General features: G+C 41.6%; 1 protein-coding gene across 3 annotated transcripts in view; it reads left to right on the top strand.

The window, feature by feature from the left end:
• The window catches only part of NAV2 (neuron navigator 2), a 417342-nt gene extending 401703 nt beyond the window's left edge, over positions 1-15639 (top strand). For all 3 annotated transcript variants that reach the window (XM_059722729.1, XM_059722730.1, XM_059722731.1), the window contains 3 exons: positions 1695-1813; positions 10058-10261; positions 11471-15639. In XM_059722729.1, coding sequence (XP_059578712.1) covers positions 1695-1813; positions 10058-10261; positions 11471-11596 — 449 coding nt within the window. In that variant the 3' untranslated portion in view covers positions 11597-15639. The remainder of the gene's footprint in view (positions 1-1694; positions 1814-10057; positions 10262-11470) is intronic.
• Positions 15640-18506: the final 2867 nt, after the last annotated feature.

The following is an 18506-nucleotide window of genomic DNA, read 5'->3' as shown; positions in this document are numbered from 1 at the left end:
TGGAGAAAACCTTTAAAAGAGAAAATCATGGCTTTTTCTTTTAAAGGAGAAAAACTCAAGAAACCATGGGCTTCCCCTTGTAGGCTGGCAGAGTTCAAGCCTGCAAGAGGCTACTTGGGACTGGGGGAGTGGAGAGGGTAATTGGAGGCAGGGCACCATGTGCCGGTAAGTCTATGGGGGTGGAGGAGAAAGGGCACAAGCAATGTGTTGTAAGAGCACAGGCAACATGTCTGGGTGGTTGGGGACACAGGTGATGTGTCAGTGGGTTGGGGGGGGCCAAGGCAATGTGGTGGAGAGGGATGGGGGGGCAAGGCATGCAGGGGACATGTGCCCCCAAGATTTCTGAGCTCACAGTGGGACACAGGGCTGCAGCCAGGCCAGACCAGCTCCAGGCAGGACCCAGTGCAGGACAGAGCGCTTAATTGTGCCCCTGCTACTGCTGGCTGGGCAGGGGGCACCTCCCCTTGTCCGTAGCACACTGCTCCATCCCTCATCTGCCAGGTTGTGCCTGCTGGGCTGCAGAGGCAACTCCTGTTTGTAGCTGGTTCAGTCCAGCCCCACTGGGCACAGAAATTTCAGGGGGCATGTCCCCCCTGCCACATCACCTATGCCACTTCCCACCCCCATACATTACATGTACCCCCCCATTCCCTACACACCAAACCTGTTCCCCACTCCCTTCCCTACATACCAGGGGGCTGGGGGCAGCGAGTGGTGGGTTGGGAGTGAGAGGCACTGGCAGGGCTGGGGTGGCTATGGGTTGGGAGTGAGGGGCACCAGCAGGGCTGGGGTGGCTGTGGGTCAGGAGTGAGGAACACCAGCAGGACCAGGGGACTGTGTGTTGGAAATGAGGGACACCGACAGGGCCAAGGGGCTGTGGGTTGGGAATGAGGGATACCAGCAGGACTGGGGTGGCTTTGACTTGGGAGTGAGGGTCAATGGCATGGGCAGGGCACTGACATATCAGGGCTGCTTAGCACCACAAAGAAACGGTGAGGACAGCCACAGCTGAACCCACATCCTGGTGAGCAAAGGGCAGGGGGAGGTCTGATTTTCTGTAATAAAAAACCCCAAATCAAATGCCAAAATTTGAATTTATTTAGAGGTATTTAGAATGTTATTTTTATTATAATGATTGAGGCACTGGTAGACTTCCAAATTGCTTAAAAGTTGTAAATATATCAATAAAACATTATGTTCAACTGATACATACTTACATGCACACACACACACGTGTATATATGTGTAAGTAAATGTATGTATGTATGCACACACATATATATATATCTGTGTATACATCTGTGTGTTTCATTTTTACCATGGAAAAACATGGATTTGGGGTTTTTTAGTCAGAACTTTTAGGATTTTTAAACACAGAAAACCAGGATCCCTGATTATAAATAGTTTGTACATATGGTAAACTTTCTGAATTCTTATTTATTAAAGGACCCCCTTATGAATTTTCAGCCTTTGGTAAAAATAATTATATGCTACTGTGTTTAATTGGTTCCTTCTTAAATGCTGTAGAACTTCATATTTTTTCAGAGTTTGTGAATTATCTGAAAGACCAGACACCAGGCATGTACATTAGTTTTCTCCACTTGGGTTACTGTCTCCAAAGACTTTGAAGTTGCTGTTTGGTGTTGTTTTGAATGGTTATTATTTGCTTTTAATAAGTGAATATTCCCCTCTAGGTCCACGACTCTTCTTGTCCTGTCCAATAGATGTAGATGGTTCTAGAGTCTGGTTTACTGACCTGTGGAACTATTCCATTATCCCATATCTTCTGGAGGCAGTCAGAGAAGGACTACAGGTAAGGAAGCCAAAATGTGAAAAATAACAGACCTGAACAGGGTTTCTGTCTATGTGGTAGGAAACAACAAGACCACATTAGCACTTTCTCTAAAAACAATATGAGGTTTGGCTGTATATACACATTCAAGTGATCTGGAAGATTCTCTTGGATTTACATACTGAGTGCTGAACCTCTGAAGAGCAGTGCTAATGGTGTGCAGGCAGGATGCTCCTATGTACACATCTCAGCATGTTCTACAGGCTCCCACAGTCCGCCTGGAAACAGATGGTAGCAGTGCATGGGGAAGTCCTGATTGGCTGATGCAAACTGCTGAGTCAGCTTGTGTCCCCCTACAGTATAATGTGGAGATTGCAAAGGGGGTGTGTTCTGTTCCCTGCTTGGCTGGAGCAGTAGAGTCTACTTCAAATGACACACTGTCTCCTGTGCGGGAGGCAAGGGGTACAATCAAAGCTCCATGGGATGCTGGAGGACTGTGCTGTGGCTTCTCTCAGAAGGGAATGTGTACATGGAAGATACTCTTCCAGGAGCGATTTAAACCCTGGTTGTTCCTGCGTGGCTTGTTGGCATATATCTGGATTTGGGATGTGTCTGCAAGAGCAGGCAAAGGACCATCTTGTTTGGAACATCTTGACTGGAACATACTTCTGCTGAAATTTAGATTTACCCTTAGAAATAGTTTTTTAGTGCCTAGCTACTTTTAATTTCACTGGGAGTTGGGAGCCAAAATATTTTAAAATCTTCCTTTCGCACTTAACCTGCATCTAAAATACCAAGCAAGCATTGGAATTTGTATTGCTATTACCTTTGTTATCCATATTTTTTCTTTTTCTCTTAACAGGAATTAGCAATAGATTTACCATGACTTGGGATACATTTGAGCTGTCTTTCAACAGAAAGAAACAATGCAGTATTTGGAGAGAGCTTATTGAATGAGTGGTAGCATTTTGTGCTGATGCTTTGCCTATTTATTTCTCAGTTAGGTGATGAAATATTAGGAATACAGGAATATAGCAAGGTTGGGATGGGAGGTTTTTCACAATGTCATGTAGTCCAATCCCTTGCTCAAAGTAGGATGATACCTGGCTATCCCATCACAGTCAAGTATTTGTCCAGCCTGATCTTGAAAATTTCCTGGGATGGAGATTCTACAACTTTTGTAGGTAGCATGTTCCAAATACTTGCCGACCCTCAGAGTCAGAAAGTTCCTCCTCATCTCCAACCTAAATTTCCCCTGCTGATGCATGATGCCACTGCTCCTAGCCCTGTCTTCTATGACCACAGAAAAAAAACATCTCCATCCTTTCTCTGATCGCCCTTCAAGGAGTTGAAGACATCAAATCAGTCTCAGTTTTTTCTTCTCCAGACTTAATAACCCTGGCTTTTTCTGCCTTTCCTCATACAACTTCCCTCCTGGGGTTCTAATCATTTTGTTGCTGTCCACTGGACTTTTTCCAGTCTGTCCCATATTCTTTTGTAGGGCCCAAAACCAGACACAGTACTGCAGGTGAGGCCTCATTAGTGCTGAATAGAGCCAAACAATCACTTGCTTTGACTTGCAAGTGACCCTCCTGCTAATACAGCCCAGCATACTATTGGCCTTTTTTTGCAACAAGAACACACTGTTGGCTCATATGCAGCTTATGGTCTACTGTGACCCCCAGGTCCTTCTCTGCAGTACTGCAGCCTAGCCAGTGATTGCCCAGTCTGTATTTGCATGCAGTTATTTTGTCCCAAGTATATGACAGTATTTAAGTTCCAAGCTCACCAAATGGGTATGGCTCACAATACAATTCAAAGTTTACCTAATTCAGAGCTAACTTCCAAGCCCCTGGGGGCCACACCAGCAAGGGTCATACATTACACAGGCTGCACCAAGCACACTGTGTGAATGGTGATCCCTTCCCCCCTTTCCACTGCACTATACACCAGGACAGGACCAGGAGCAGTGGCCTCAAACTTCAGCAGGAGAAGTTTAGGTTGGAGATTAGGAGGAACTTTCTGATTCTGCAAGTGGTCAAGTATTGTGCCCAGAACCGTACCTAGACTCCTTGCAGCCCTGGGTGAACTTTTAGTATCTTTACCAGAGATAATGATGATAATAATCAGACAACAGAAAAAAAAATTACCATTTTGGGCCCCCTTTCTGTCCAGGCTCCAGGAGGCTGCCCGGTTCACCCATGCTGTGCCCAGCCCTCATTGTGCCGTGCAGGCACATGATGCACTCTTTGTGGGCACTCCTTGCTCCACTGCTGCACTGCAGGGGCATAATCCCCACATGTGGCTCCAATCAGCCCCAGACACACCCCAAATGCATCCTTAACTCCCTGGGCTGCCACAGTGCTCCCCAACCCCACCCCTGGGACAAAGGCAGGAAGCAACAGCCGGAGGAGGGAGTTGGAACCCAAGAGACTCTGACTGCTATTGAAGCTGGAGTAACAGGGAGAGTGAAAACCAGTGAGAGACTAGGGTGCATGTGGCCCATGGGCTGCCAGTTAGTAACCCTGATCTAATTAATAATAGAAGTGTCTGCGTGCAAAAGACTATCTTTTTATTAAAGTTTGTCTTGTGAGACCAAGTGGTTGTAGTTCGGTACTGTGAAACAACTTGCTGATGTTATTCTGGCCTGAAATAATATTTGAGATTCTTCAGCAGTCCTGTAAATCCCTCTAAAATCAGCACAGTCATATTAATCTTGGAAGAAATGGCAACCTGAAGTCCTCCTTCTTCCCTTTCCCAATTTTGGACATTTGCTAAAGTGGGTTAAGTCAAGTAACCTGGTTTTAATGGGGATGGATTCAATGTAATGTATCCAGGGCCAAAGTATGTGGGTCACAGTTGCAAAATAGGAGATATTATCTTTGAATGCTATGATACTGAAAGGATCTTAATTGAATGTGGGTTCCCAGTGCAATGCTATAGCTATGAGTGTGAACACAGTCCTTTGAGGCATAAGTAGGAGAGGCGATATTTCTTCTGTATACAGTTTTATTGAGAACACATTTGGAATACTGTGTTCACTTCTGATATCAACAATTAAAAAGGGTGTTGAAAGACTGGAAAGGTTTCAGAAGAGATGCAAGAAAACGTGGTTTTAGTAAGAGTGTGAAAAGCTAAGTTTAATTAGCAATGGGCTGAGAGGTCATATTTGCATAAGAGATATTTCTGGTGGTGAATGAATGACTTGAGTCTAACAGGAAAAGGCAAAATGAGATTTTGTTTGGAAGCAGAAGCATGACAAATTCTGATTAGAAATAAGGCACAGCTATACCTTTGTACATCCAAAAGACATAACAAAAGGAAATTCACAGTGGAACAACCATTATAGACAACCCTTAAAGCAGAAAAGTAGGAACTGTTTGCCTTGCTTTTGTCCTTAGTGAGTGAATAACTCTCTATGCTTTAGTTTACTCATAAAATGAGATTGTGATACTCATATAGGTGCTCAGTGCCTTTGTATTTTGCTTTGAGATTATCATAATAGAGGATCAGGAAAGGGCCCTGTAATGTTAATAAGAAATAGTAAGGATAATAAAATAGAACCACCTTCCTGTTTTCTTTTTAATTGTGTGGAATGCCTGTTGGCCCCAATATATTTGTAGAAGTGGTTTCCTCAGTATATTTAAGGATTCTGCTCTTTGATGTTAGGCTCTTTTCTATCTATTTTTCTCCAAAATTCTGTTATGACATTGAGCTTAAGCAGTAACTAAGATTATTCCAACACTGAGACTGAGGATGAGAATTGTGATTTCAATTCTCAAAGGAAAGGTATGATTATTTTAATGAAAGAAATGTATGTTCTATGTTGGCATCTATCTGTCTCCCATGCAAACAGATGCTCCTTTGTGAATAGTTATGTGAAACTACCTGTCAGGAAGGGATGGGTGGGCTGATTTTAGTCTAGTTCCCTTGGATCGACATGGGAGAACACTGTATTTTATTTTTGCCATTTAAAAAAGAATGATGGCTTAAGTACATTTGGACAGGTATTGCTCAGTCTTGATAGTGATTTTATTCCTGAAAGCAGGGATGTGAAAATATGATGGTTGTATAATCCATCTGTCCCTCCCTTCTGTTTTGCTATTATAAACCTCAGCAACAACTAAGAGGGGGATCTGGAATGCCTGCCAGTTTGCATATTCACTAGTACTGTATTACTGGATCTTGTGCATGTTAATCTAGTGGACTGCCACCTCCTTTCCTGCACAGAAAGATCCTGTCTAGTTTCTATGACCCTTATTTCTAAGGGTTGCAGAGATGGATTGTGCAGGTTGCAAAGGAAGAGAATGGTGGTTCCCAGACTGCATGTGCCATATGTTCAGCTGGGGTATGTGAAGCTTCAGTTGCCGATTTAGATTCAGAGAAGATTCGGCCTGATTTTGGAGGCCAAATCACCAAATCCGAATTGAATCAGGAGACCAAAAACACCTCCAAATCGATTCAAAACTTCCAAATCGATTTGGAAAAAGATTTGGAGATCTGGAAGGCAGTCTTTCAGGGGAACAGAAACTGAGAAGCAGTGGGGGAAGGACTGACATCTGGACTGACAGGAGCAGGGGGTGGGGAAGACTGACATCTATACCTGGCCAGTGGCTGTGATCTTTCCCTGAGTCCCCTTCCAGTCACAGTGTCTGGGGGAGGGACGTAGAAACAGCACATAAGCCTCTGTCTGCAGCCATTCTGTCCCTTTTGTGAACTGTTTCTGCCTGAGCACCAGGAAGGCACCACAGGCTACCATCCCTGCTGTTTTCATCCTGCTGTGCTTTCTCACACACACACACACACACACACACACACACACACACACACACACACGTTGTGAGTTTTGCTTGTCAGCACCTTGAGTTACAGTTTCCCAGAAACCCCTGCACTTATCTTCTTGAAACTTGGAAGACCTCATGCCTTCAGAAGGGACTACTATCCCTGCTATTTTCATCCAAAGCTGCTAAAAAATGACAAAATGATAGGTATTTCAGTGATTCCCCATTATAGTCTATGGCCAAATCTCTGAATCAGCACCAAATCTTCTGAAGCCGATTCGGCCGAATTTATTCTGGACAGTGATCCAAATCTCCAAATTGAATCACTGTCCTCCAAATCGGTTGAATCCGAATCTAAATCCAAATCGAATACTCTCCTATTCACACAGGCCTAATGTTCATTATTTGCAATGATGAATTTATGCAATAATGATGCAATAATACCACCATTTAAATAGAAATTGAACTTATTAATTATACTTAAATTACAATTAAATAGAAATTGTACGTGTTAGCCACCATTTAAATAGAAATTTGACTTACTAAGTAACTGTACCAAGTTACTTAACTGGTATTAAATAACTGTACTAAGTATTCCTACTGTAAATGACTTACTATGGAGCTATGATAAATGCTTCATAACTGGGCGCTCCAGATTTAAGCAGTAAACCCAGTTTTCAGTGACATGCATTGAAACAGTTGTCTGGTAAAATAGTCACCTAAGTGATCATGAACAATATTTTCTTTGAGGGAAGGAAAAATGGGTTTAAGATTGTCTGGCACCACCTAGTGGACAACTCTGCCTACTCTCAAGATTGCATGTTTCGGTCCGAGGAATACATGTTAACATATAAAATAATTTCATGCTGCATCATTTCTGAATTGGCATTTCATTGCAACATATTACAAAATCTCTATTTATATGCATCACCAAAATTCCCATCCTGCTAGGGATTCCAGTGAAATATAAAGGTTTTAATTTTAGCTTGTGTAAATTATTTCTGAAAAGGTTATTCTATACTCTGCTTGACAGTGTTTATGCTAATTTTATTACAGATCTGCAGCTACTGTGAAATACAGTTTGAAAGTTTGAATTCTGTTTCTTTCTACACTTACACCATGCCTTATTCTGTCACCTTTACTCAGATTGATTAGTACATTTTTGAACCTTTAGCTATTAATGTTCCTGATCTAATGCATCATCATCACAAACAAAGACAAAACATTTACTTTGCATTAATCTTTGTAACATCTGTACGTGTTTCTTTTGAAGCTAATTTTAAGTATTGTGATGTCTCTTCTGCATAGGTACTGAAATTATAACACTGTTGACTTGATGCTTATGCTGGTAACACTCTTTGCTGCCATGCAAGAGAAGTATGTGATTCTCTAACCAGGTCTCCAGTTAAAGCCAAGTTTCGGGGATTTTTCTGAAAGTGTGACACTGGATTGGAAGAAGTAGCTGGGTATTATTGTCACTATAGACAAAAATAGCCCATAAAGTTTAGCCAATAAGGATAGTAGCCTCAGGGATAAAATGTGTGGAAGGGAAAGATAGGAATAAGGAAAATAACTATTCTTTTAGCTCTGGAAGATCTTGAAAATTCCTGTGCCTCTTCATTTTTCCTAATGGAAGAGCATTGTGTTTTTATGGGAGCTTAAACAGATTTTATCAAGAGTTTGTAGGTGGCTTTTTCATTCAGCTTTATTTAGGTTCAGAAAACTAAGTTCACCAGGGATGATAAATGGAGAGTGTGGCCTTGACTTTTTTTCTTACTTTTTGATAAACTGGTGTGAGAAATTAATCAGCCTTTTTTTTCCTTTTCTCATTCCCTTTCTCACAGCTCCACATGGGTATGATATGGAATTGTCAATCATTGCTGTTTTCCAAATTGTGGTGTAAAAATTGGAAGGGTTTTTATGACAGTTTGTGAAATATGATTAATATGACTATGAAAAAGATAATGCTAATAATAATAATATATGATTGTCTGTGAAAACAGAGAACTAGATTCAAAGATCTTTCAATCCAGTGTCCCATTGGTGTATGATGGTGTATCATGAGCATGCCTGTTCAAGGCCTTGTCTTTCAGAAAAAACACACCATGAAATTCAGTGGGTGGGTAACTGGGTGGGTAACCATTCTGGAAAGGGGAATGCTGACCCAGGTTTGGGGCAGGTCTTCAGTGATTCAGATTTAATAAGGCTTTTTAGGAGACTTAAGGGAGTTCCCTCAAAATGTGTTCATGGTTAAACACCCTCTTTGTGATAAGTTTTGCATTCTGCATTGGAAACCTTGGTTTGAGGGCTCATTCTGCTATGTCAATAATCTAAGCAAGAGCACTAGGATTAATCTGGCCGTACCACCCAGCTCAGTAGAAAGAGCTTTTCCATTTTTCTAAACATCAAACTTTTCCAACTCTGGAAATGCACGTGTGCCTTCATCATAAAGAATTTTCAAATAACAATAAAGGGAGTTGAAGGTAAGGTTAGCACCAAGATATTTATATCCCAAAGATTAAAGGCACTCTAATGTTCTCAGAACATGCCCCTTACCTCCTGTTGTGTCTTATTGCTTCACTCCCCACTGTATATTATAAAGGGTAGTAAAACTCCTTTGAACTCAAGTGACAAAATGCAGATACTGAAATCCAATTCCTGAAGGGCAGTCAGCCTAGCAATCCCTATAGCAGAAGATGGGGGGGGGGGGGGAATCTCTTTTCAGTTGGAGTTTGCTTTTGAAATCCATGTGGCTCAACGGTGAGCTTTTATCTAACGATCAAGGAGCTGGGTTTATGTATAAAACACAACAAAGCCAAGAAAACAGCCCAAATTAGAGGCTCAGAAGCACTGGCTTTATTTTCCTAACAATTATGTTGAAACAAAAATACCTTTCTGGAAGTAGCAAACATGTGTTTGAAGTAGGGGGCTGAACTTACAGAGCCAAATTCTGCTGGCACTTTCACCAGTGCTAGGGGAGAGACATTCTACTGACTTCAAAAAATATGTCTTTGGCATTCATCCATTGAGTTTCTGGTGGTAAGTGTTGAGTATTTACCCTCACACACACTAGGAACTTACAGCAAGTATTTAACTATGAAAGTAAATAAGCAAGTTCCTCCTGCAAAATGGACATTAAAATGAGTAGCTTGCAAATATGTATTTATCTTAGTTAATCCTAAAGAATGCAGAAGCAGCTTCCGTGATGGATTTGATCTCAGATTCCCCTTCTTCTAAGATAGTGGCAGATTGAGAGACATAGCAGTCTCAAACGACATGGTTAGCAGCCCCTTCTAAGTCGGATCCCATTTGGTAGCTATAACTCCACCATCAGATGGGCGAAACTCACACCCTCCTTTGACCAGGTCTGATTCAGAATGTTTTCCATAGCATGGGAACTCATTTTGGTGAGCATAGAATAAAGCAGTAGGACTGATTAAATGGCAAGAATATTTTTCAAGATGCTTTTGCTCTTATTTTCTAGCTGTATGGAAGGAGAGCTCCCTGGGAGGATCCTGCCAAATGGGTAATGGACACGTATCCATGGGCAGCCACCCCACAGCACCATGAGTGGCCTCCTCTGCTGCAGCTGCGGCCTGAAGATGTTGGATTTGATGGCTATTCTGTGTCTCGAGAAGGCTCAACCAGCAAACAGGTTCCACCAAGTGATGCTGAAGGAGATCCATTGGTAAGTTCTGTTTTCATCAGTGCTAATGAGAGTTACTTGCTAACAGAAGAGAAAACCTAAAGAGGAATAAAACAGTAGCTGGCAAGCTACAACTGACCAGGGTGCAGGAAACCCAGGTTTTACCCTCTCATCCCCCTTCCCCCCTGCTCAAATCCAAGGGGATTTGAACTTTTGATTCACACTTCTTAGCAATGTACTATAACCACCAGGCCATAAATTAGACATTACCCAGAGCACTCTACTTCCCTCCTCTTTGAAACTGGACCTTGCATCTTGCATTGAATATTAATTGGTTAAAATAGATAATCAGCACTCACATAGTCTTTAACCTATTCATGGCTGTAACCCAGGACTCCTTCCCTTTGTGGGCAGTATCTATATGCCTGAACCATGCTCCCTCTGACTTATGCTCTTCCTCCTGTTCCCACAAATCCCTGTCTTCTGGCAGCCCAATGGACCAGCTTCAAGAGGAGGGCTAGAGAGTGATGATGGGTAATGCTTAGCCCATAATATGGGCTGCTTACAGATATGGAAAAAACAAAACAAAGCAGTACTTTACTTTCAGCTCGACACACCCTGCACTTTGATTGAATCAGCTATTAGATAAAAGCACCAAAAAGCTCTGCTGAAGCATGCAGGCTATGCAGATGCTGGGGAGGTGGGTCAAATTGACACAATTCCTCTTCCGCTAAAGCACTGGTTGTTTTTTCCCCCCCACATCTGTTAGCGCCCATTGAGGTTAGAACAGTTTGCTGGGAAGCAAATGATACAGAGTCAAATCTGTTCATAGACTTAGGTGTCCTATTTCCTGGGCAAGTGCCCTAGCCATTGGGCTGTGGGTGGTCCATCACCCTCCTTCATTTTACTTCTAGTAATATATGCACAGGGTGAACCTATTCTGTCACAGGCACAAATAGAATCCAAGCAGTGTGCAAGTGCCAAAAAGTGCTGTTCCCCAGTTATGTAACTGTTACTTAGATGTGTGAAGGTGCAATAGGATTCAGTTCAAAATTCTCTCTGGCTCAGATTCAGACTCGTATGCCAAGTCCATATGATGCAATAAGAATTGATTTACATTTGGCATCCTGTTAGAGAATCTCAACAATACCCACATTCTTGTTCTCTTTACACATTTTCTACAAGTGACATGAGTGCAAATGAGATGTCCCAGAACACAAATAATCCCAAAAACTTTCTGCACTTTCACAGATGAACATGCTAATGCGACTGCAAGAGGCAGCTAACTATTCGAGTCCTCAGAGCTATGACAGTGACTCCAACAGCAACAGCCATCATGATGACATCCTTGATTCATCCTTGGAGTCAACATTATGATCTTCAGCAGACAAAAAGATTGTTTCCCATTTTGCAAGAATCCTGATCAAAAAACACTAAGGAAGATAACTTGTTACCGGACTGGGCAAACGTCTCAGTATTAGAGCTGCAAGAACAGCAAGACACTTTATACGAGTCAGTCTTGAACCTGGGTGCAGGCAACCCAAACAACCTTTGTATTTTTTTTTATATAATGATATGAACTGCACTATTTCTTTGTTTTGTTCTGTTTAGTTGCTGTACGCTCTCATGCCTAAGATACTGAAGACATTTAAAAAAAGCATTCTCACAATTGAAAAAAAAAGAAAAAGAGGGCAGGGGGGGAAATCCTTTGCAGCTATGAAATGAACAGCTTTGTGCCATGTACTGTCCAGGAAGAGAGGGGAGGGAAGTTCTCTGCATATGCTGCTTCTGACCAAACACATGTAGGTGAGGGCTGGACTTTTACCAATTAGCTTTGCAGACTAAACTCAGCTGCAGATAGTTCTGGTGCTAAAATACATTGCTTTCCTAGGTAATAATGTTCTGTCAAAGGCAATGCTGCAAAAAACAGGGACATTTGAAATACATATTAAAAAAAAAAAGCTGCTCTTGCCAGTCTGAGACCTTGTCTTTCTTTGCTCTATTTCACCGTGTGTTTATAGAAATATACATAAATATAAATATGAATATGTATATATACAGTCTAAACAAATCAGGTTTTATCAAACACTGTGTAACAAACAATTCTACAAAACTTGAAAGACTGAGTACCCCTCTGACATTAGGACATGATTCTTTTCTTCCTTACACCCATGTAAATCCAATGACTTCAGTGTACTCCAGATTTACACTAGTATAAGAGACCAAATTGACCCTTCTGCAGAGAGACAGCAAACAGACTGTATCCTATATAATTCTACAGTTTAAATGCTACTGCAGCAGAGTTACATTGGGCTCTCTGTATTTTGGGGTTAGGGGTGGATTTCTCACGTGAAAAAAATAATCAGACCTCTGGTTTTTAATTTTTGCATTAAAATAGTATGGCTTTTGTCAATTTTCTCTCACTGACCATTACAGCCCCAAATGGGTGCAGTAAAACTCAAAAGTCCAGTGTTACTCTGGTAACATTATTTATTCTGTCTCTTTTTTTTTCAACTGCAGAATGTAGTGTTCTAGTAGTTCACCTGAACAGTCTTACTTAGGCCTGAAAACAAAGGAAGAGAGGGAGTACTATCTTTTTAAGGTTTAAAATGGGCCATGCTCTTGCATTCTGACTGAGCTGTGAACCTGGTTCTATTTCTCCTCCTCCTGTCCAAACGCACACAAATACAATTTCAGTGTTAAGGCTTGTACATCTGTTGAGGAGTAAGAACACCTCAAAAGAATTGCACTTTCCTTTTTGTGGGAGCAAATACTGACAAATACATCACCACAAGTCAGCTGTCTCAGGCTGTACCTCAGCAAGAATCGCAGTCCTCAGCACTGATTTGTACAAGCCTTTCCAGCTATCTTTTGGTGCTGAACTTTAAAGCGATGCCTTACTTCTTTTGTACTAATTGTGTTAATTACATTAGTGCTGTATATTATGAGTTTTTATTTAAATAAACAAACAGGGCTAAAGTCATCTCTTGGAATACGATAAGTTGCTGTGAATATTGTTTGTATGAGATACTAGATTTTGTTTAAATGTAACAGTAACAAAGGAGGAAAATGAGACAACTTTTCAGGTTCATATCATCTGCAGCTAATAGTTCACTGGACAGCTGTTTATCTAATACAGGAAAAAAAAAAGCTTTTCTATGATAATAAATGCCGTCACTAGTAAACTATAGGAAAGCAATTGCTGTTTTTTCAGTGTACAGGTAGAAAAACTTATTACAAACACTTTTTTAAGAGCGTGTTAATCCTTGTGGGTTTAAAATAATGTAACAGACAAGTTCATGCTTCTGTCACTCAGTTTGAGAGGATAGTTTTATTATACCTCATGACTTTCTACTCTCTGTGACATGACTGTACTTACTTTTTTGTCTTTTGTCCAATGAGAGCTGATACTGAATCTGCTCCTGTTACAGCTTTTGAGTGCTGATAACCTTTTTAAAAAAAATGTAAAAGAATAATTAGCGATGTTGGGGGGGCGGGACTTATCCACTTATGTCACTGGTTTATCTTAGCTGAACTCTATTTCATTTGAACGAAATACCCAGGGTTACTCAACCAACCGTATAAATCCAGTTCACATTATTGTAGAGTAAGCTTCATTAATATAGAACTTTCCCTAGCCGTGCTGATGATTTCAAGAGTAGCTAATGGCTAAAAACAGATGTTGGATTTCTCCCAGGACAAAACCTTTTGTATGAATGGACAAGCCTGTTGTCCCACATGAAGTACCTGTTAAGTATCCGGATTATCACGTTGCACTGGGACAATACCAGCTCATTTGATTTAATTGGCATTCAAGCTAAACAACTGTCCTGCACCTGTTTTGATTGGAGTCACAACCTAGGACAGTCAGCCCAGAGATAAACCCAAGGTCTGTTTTGAGCCAATTTCTCAACAGCCTAACAGTTCTGCTTCCCAACACTGACTTTGACTGTTACTACTATGAAACCAAGTAAAGAATAAGTACCTGAACCTGCATCTGAATCCATTCAGATAGACTTTTAAGCTTGTATGGATCTAATTGCAGGACAGGGACCTAAAGAGACTTAACATTATACACTTCTCAGCTACCCTTTAACTGATTCCTCCAGATACATTTGAAACTCTGGGCATGCCTACGCTCTCTGTAGACCATGCTAAGGTTCTCTGCCATGAAGCATAATGTATAATGTTGCTGTCTCCAGCACTGGGCAAGCATTAATTAGCACTTCTAAAACAAGGAGCTCATTGGCACATGCCCTGCATTGCACGAATACAAAACACTGGTGTGCTGTGCTTCCTGGCAGAGATCCCCAGCACAGTCCTTGGAGGCCATAGATGTGCCTTGTGTGCCATTTTGGTTGCCATTTTTCTTTTCCCCAAACCTATGCTCAGACACAGGAGATGCTCAGTCATTCCAATGCCAATCTATTTCTGTGTCACTGACAGTAGTTTGGGTTACTGTAAGGAGAGGGCTTTGCGTCATTTTAAGCATCACAAAACTCAGTATACTTTCTGCAATTTTGGGAAGCAGGGTTACCTGTTGTGCATATTTCTTACTTTTCATCAAGTATTTAGCAGAGCCTGTCTCTCTCTTGCTATATCTGCTTTTTCCTTTTTTAATTACTTCTTATTCGTTTAAGGCTTGTCCTTTTGGGGTTTGGGGGTTTTTTTGCCTTTTTTCTACAAAGTTCTACATTAAAACAAAGATAAATAAAACTAACAAACAAAAAATACCCAACAAATAAACTCTATGATTCTATGCAACATTTATGTTGAGTTAAAAACAGAAAGCTTAAACAGTTAGTTTCCTTTCCTTCAGAACTGCCAAGAATTGTACAGGACATAAATGAGATGGGGAAACATTTTTGGTTTGAGGGGAGGGTGTTGATGAACCTTTTTTGTACATTTTGGAAAAGAAACTGATATTTCATTGTTGATGCTTACCTTTGGTATTCTGTGTATTGAATCTTGTCTAAATGTGACAATTCTCTTTCAAGAAAAAAAACAAAAACAAAACAAAAAATCTTTCTTTGTGGATATTAAATGGAAGGTTGCTGTTTTGATCTAGTCGTTTCCAGTGGAACAGTTTATGAAATATGTTCTATAAGATGTACATTTTTTCATTGTAACATAGAAATGTAAATATTTGATTAAAAGTGCTGCATTTTGATGAATTTTTTCTAGCCATTTTTAAAGAGAAAACTAGGAATTGAGTATTTTGTGTACGGTATGATGTTTTCCATCTTCTCCCCTCCCTATTTAATTTTCAGTTGTCATTTAGGATCAGAATTTGCAAATGGTCTGTTTGAGATCATGCCTCCTGCCCCTCCCCTGCCCCTGTGTCATGGAGAATAAAGCTGATGATTGTACCAGTCTTAAATTATTCATGATTCAATAAAATTGATGCTTATTTATTCAGATTTATGGTTTTGCTGCAGTTTGTGCAATATTGATCAGTATCTATCTAGTTATTTAGAGTTTTGATGACTTAGTTTCAGGGTAACAAGAGAATTAAATTAATTTTTTGGTGCTTGTGAAAGGTGCTGCCTTCATAGCATGGGAGAGCGAAGACCCTATACAAAAATGAGGAATCTAGAAAGAAGTCAAAAGAAGCAGTAAAAAATGTAAAAGACCTGCACGCAGCTTGGAAGCTGTTTAAAAATACCATATTAGTTGCATGGGAATGGTACATACCATAAATCAAAAAAGGACATCAAGTGGTACAATAAAACCCTTGCATGTTTTAATAGCATAGTTAATAGCATAGTTAAAGAGGCCATTCAAGGCCTCTTTAACTAAGAGTCCTTCAAGGCCTCTTTAACTAAATTATCCTTCAAAAAATGGAAGGTGTGCCAAAATGAGGAAACAGGAAAGCTCACAAACTTTGACAAGTCAAGTGTAAAAGTGAAATAAGGAAAGCCAAAAAAGAATTTAAGGAGCTTCTAATAAAAGGTGCTATGGTTGATCATAAAATCTTTTTAAAATACTTCAGAAGCAGGAAGCCAGCAAGAAAACTGGTGGGACCCTTAGATGATCAAGGTGTAGAGGGCACACTCAAGGATGATAAAGCTATAGCAGAGAAGCTGAATAAATTCTTCGCATCAGTTTTACCACAAAAGATATCAGGGAAATTCCCACGCGGGATCAATCCTTGCTAGTAGGTAGATCTAAAGAGTTATATTGCCCTGTAGTGATAACAGAAGAAGTTTTAGAAGAAATAGATAAATTCTAATAAATCACCATACCTGGATGGCATTCATCCAAGGGTTCTGAAGGAACTCAAAGGCGAAATTGCAGAACTGGTGGCAATAATATGTAACCTATCATTATAAACAGCCTCTGTGCCACAGGACCAGTGGGTTGCCAAACACTATCTGCCAAACACCCATCGAACATAACCTGTATAATACCCATCTGCCAAAAGGGCTTTAGAGCTGATACTGGGAACGACCAGTGAGTCTCACTTTCATCCCTGGCAAGTTAGTAGAATCTGGAATAAAGAATAAAATCAGCAGTCACATGGGCATATATGATCGCCTGGGGAAGAATCAGCATGGTTTTTGTAAAGGGAAATCCTGTATTACCAATGTGCTCAAATTCTTTGAGAGTGTTAACAAGCATGTGGACAAGAGGGATCCAGTTGACATAATATATTTGGACTTTCAAAGAGCTTGTGACAAGGTCCCTCACCAAAGGCTTTTAAACAAACTCTTGCTAGGGGGTCCAGGGAGTCAGCCTGCCAGCCCAGGGCTGCTCCTCCCAGCTCAAAGTGCTGTTCAGGGGCTGGCTGGGGCACAAGGGTGCTTCAGTGCAGGGCTAGCCAGTGGGCAGCCCTGTCACTGAAGCACCTTCATGCCCCAGCCAGCTGGGTCAACATCTACACATGTGCTGCTGCACGCTAAAGAACACTGCGGCGGGATAATACTTGTAGCTACAATACTACAATGCTGCAGTGTTCATTAGTTTTGTGTGGCCTAATAGGGCTGCACATGTAGGTGTGAGACATTTAGTGCAGAACTAATTAGTCAACTTGTCAGTAAACATCTCATGTAGACGTGCCCCCTGACACAGAAGCAGAACTCTAGGAACTTGGGGATCTTTACTGATGAAAACTTAGTGCAAACCTAACTTGTATAGTACTCAGTGGTGACGCATAGGGGGTGCACAGAGGTGCACGTGCACCCCCAAAAGCACTGGTGCACCCCCTGACTGGCCATGCTCCCCGCTTAGGCAATGGGCAGGGGGGGCAGGTGGGAGCACTGGTGCCCCAGCTACAAGTGCCTGCCGGGAAGTGGCAGCACCGGATGTAGCGCTGCATCCACTTCCAGGAGCATTGTGGCCATTTCCAGGAGTGCCGTGGCCACTTTCCGGTTGGTGAGTGTTGCTGCAGGGGAACTCCCCCCTGACCCCGCAGTCAGCAAGATTGGCCATGGGGGGACTCCCCCCTTCCCAGTTGCTGACTGGTCACGGGGGGGGGGGGGGCAGATGCCCCCCCCCTGGCTAAGGTGGCACCATGGTAGTACTGCAAGTGAGGTAGTTAGCATTTAGTGATGCTAATTAATTAGTCAACCCACACTACCACACAAATATAGCTGTGCTGTTTCCTGTGAGGAAGACCACATGCGGAATAGCACAGCATATTCAGCATTCTGTTGCATAGCACAGTAACTTTGTGGCATGGGCATCTGCTTAGATCAATGGTTCTCAGCCTTTTTAGGCTCAAGACACCCTGGATAGATCCAAGGAACCTCTTGGAAAATGCCAACACTTCATTTTCCTTTGTTCATTTGACTACAAAAACAAAACAAAACCCACAACAGGTCAAAATGTTTTAACACCCTGGATTTTTTTCTTGAAATCTCTGAGTTTAGCTTGTGAATCATCAGCACTGCCTAGCTCTCAATGACCCCCTTGAAAGGATCTCAAGGCACACCAGAGTGCTGTGGCACCCTGGTTGAGAATCACCGCTTTCGATGACAGGGTTGTCGAGGCTCACAATCTTGGATTTAAATAACTAAATTAATCCAAAATTACACTTTAGGCACTGGAGGGCCACTCTACATGTGCAGGTTAAGGCTCAATGGGATCTAATGTGCGATCCACACAATTGCATCTCCTGCCACACCATGCAAGCACAGCAGGAGGTTTGACTGTGGGATCACACATTAGATCCCATTATGCCTTATTACCAGTGCATGGGGAGCCTGATCCTGGGCTCTCCCTGAGCTGGCAAGAAGTAAGCTTCCACAGCTAGGATCCCCCTCATTTGGGAGCCCTGAGTTTCATG

Source organism: Alligator mississippiensis, chromosome 2, assembly GCF_030867095.1.
Source record: "Alligator mississippiensis isolate rAllMis1 chromosome 2, rAllMis1, whole genome shotgun sequence".
NCBI lineage: Eukaryota > Metazoa > Chordata > Crocodylia > Alligatoridae > Alligator > Alligator mississippiensis.
This window is presented reverse-complemented; position numbering and strand designations above follow the sequence as displayed.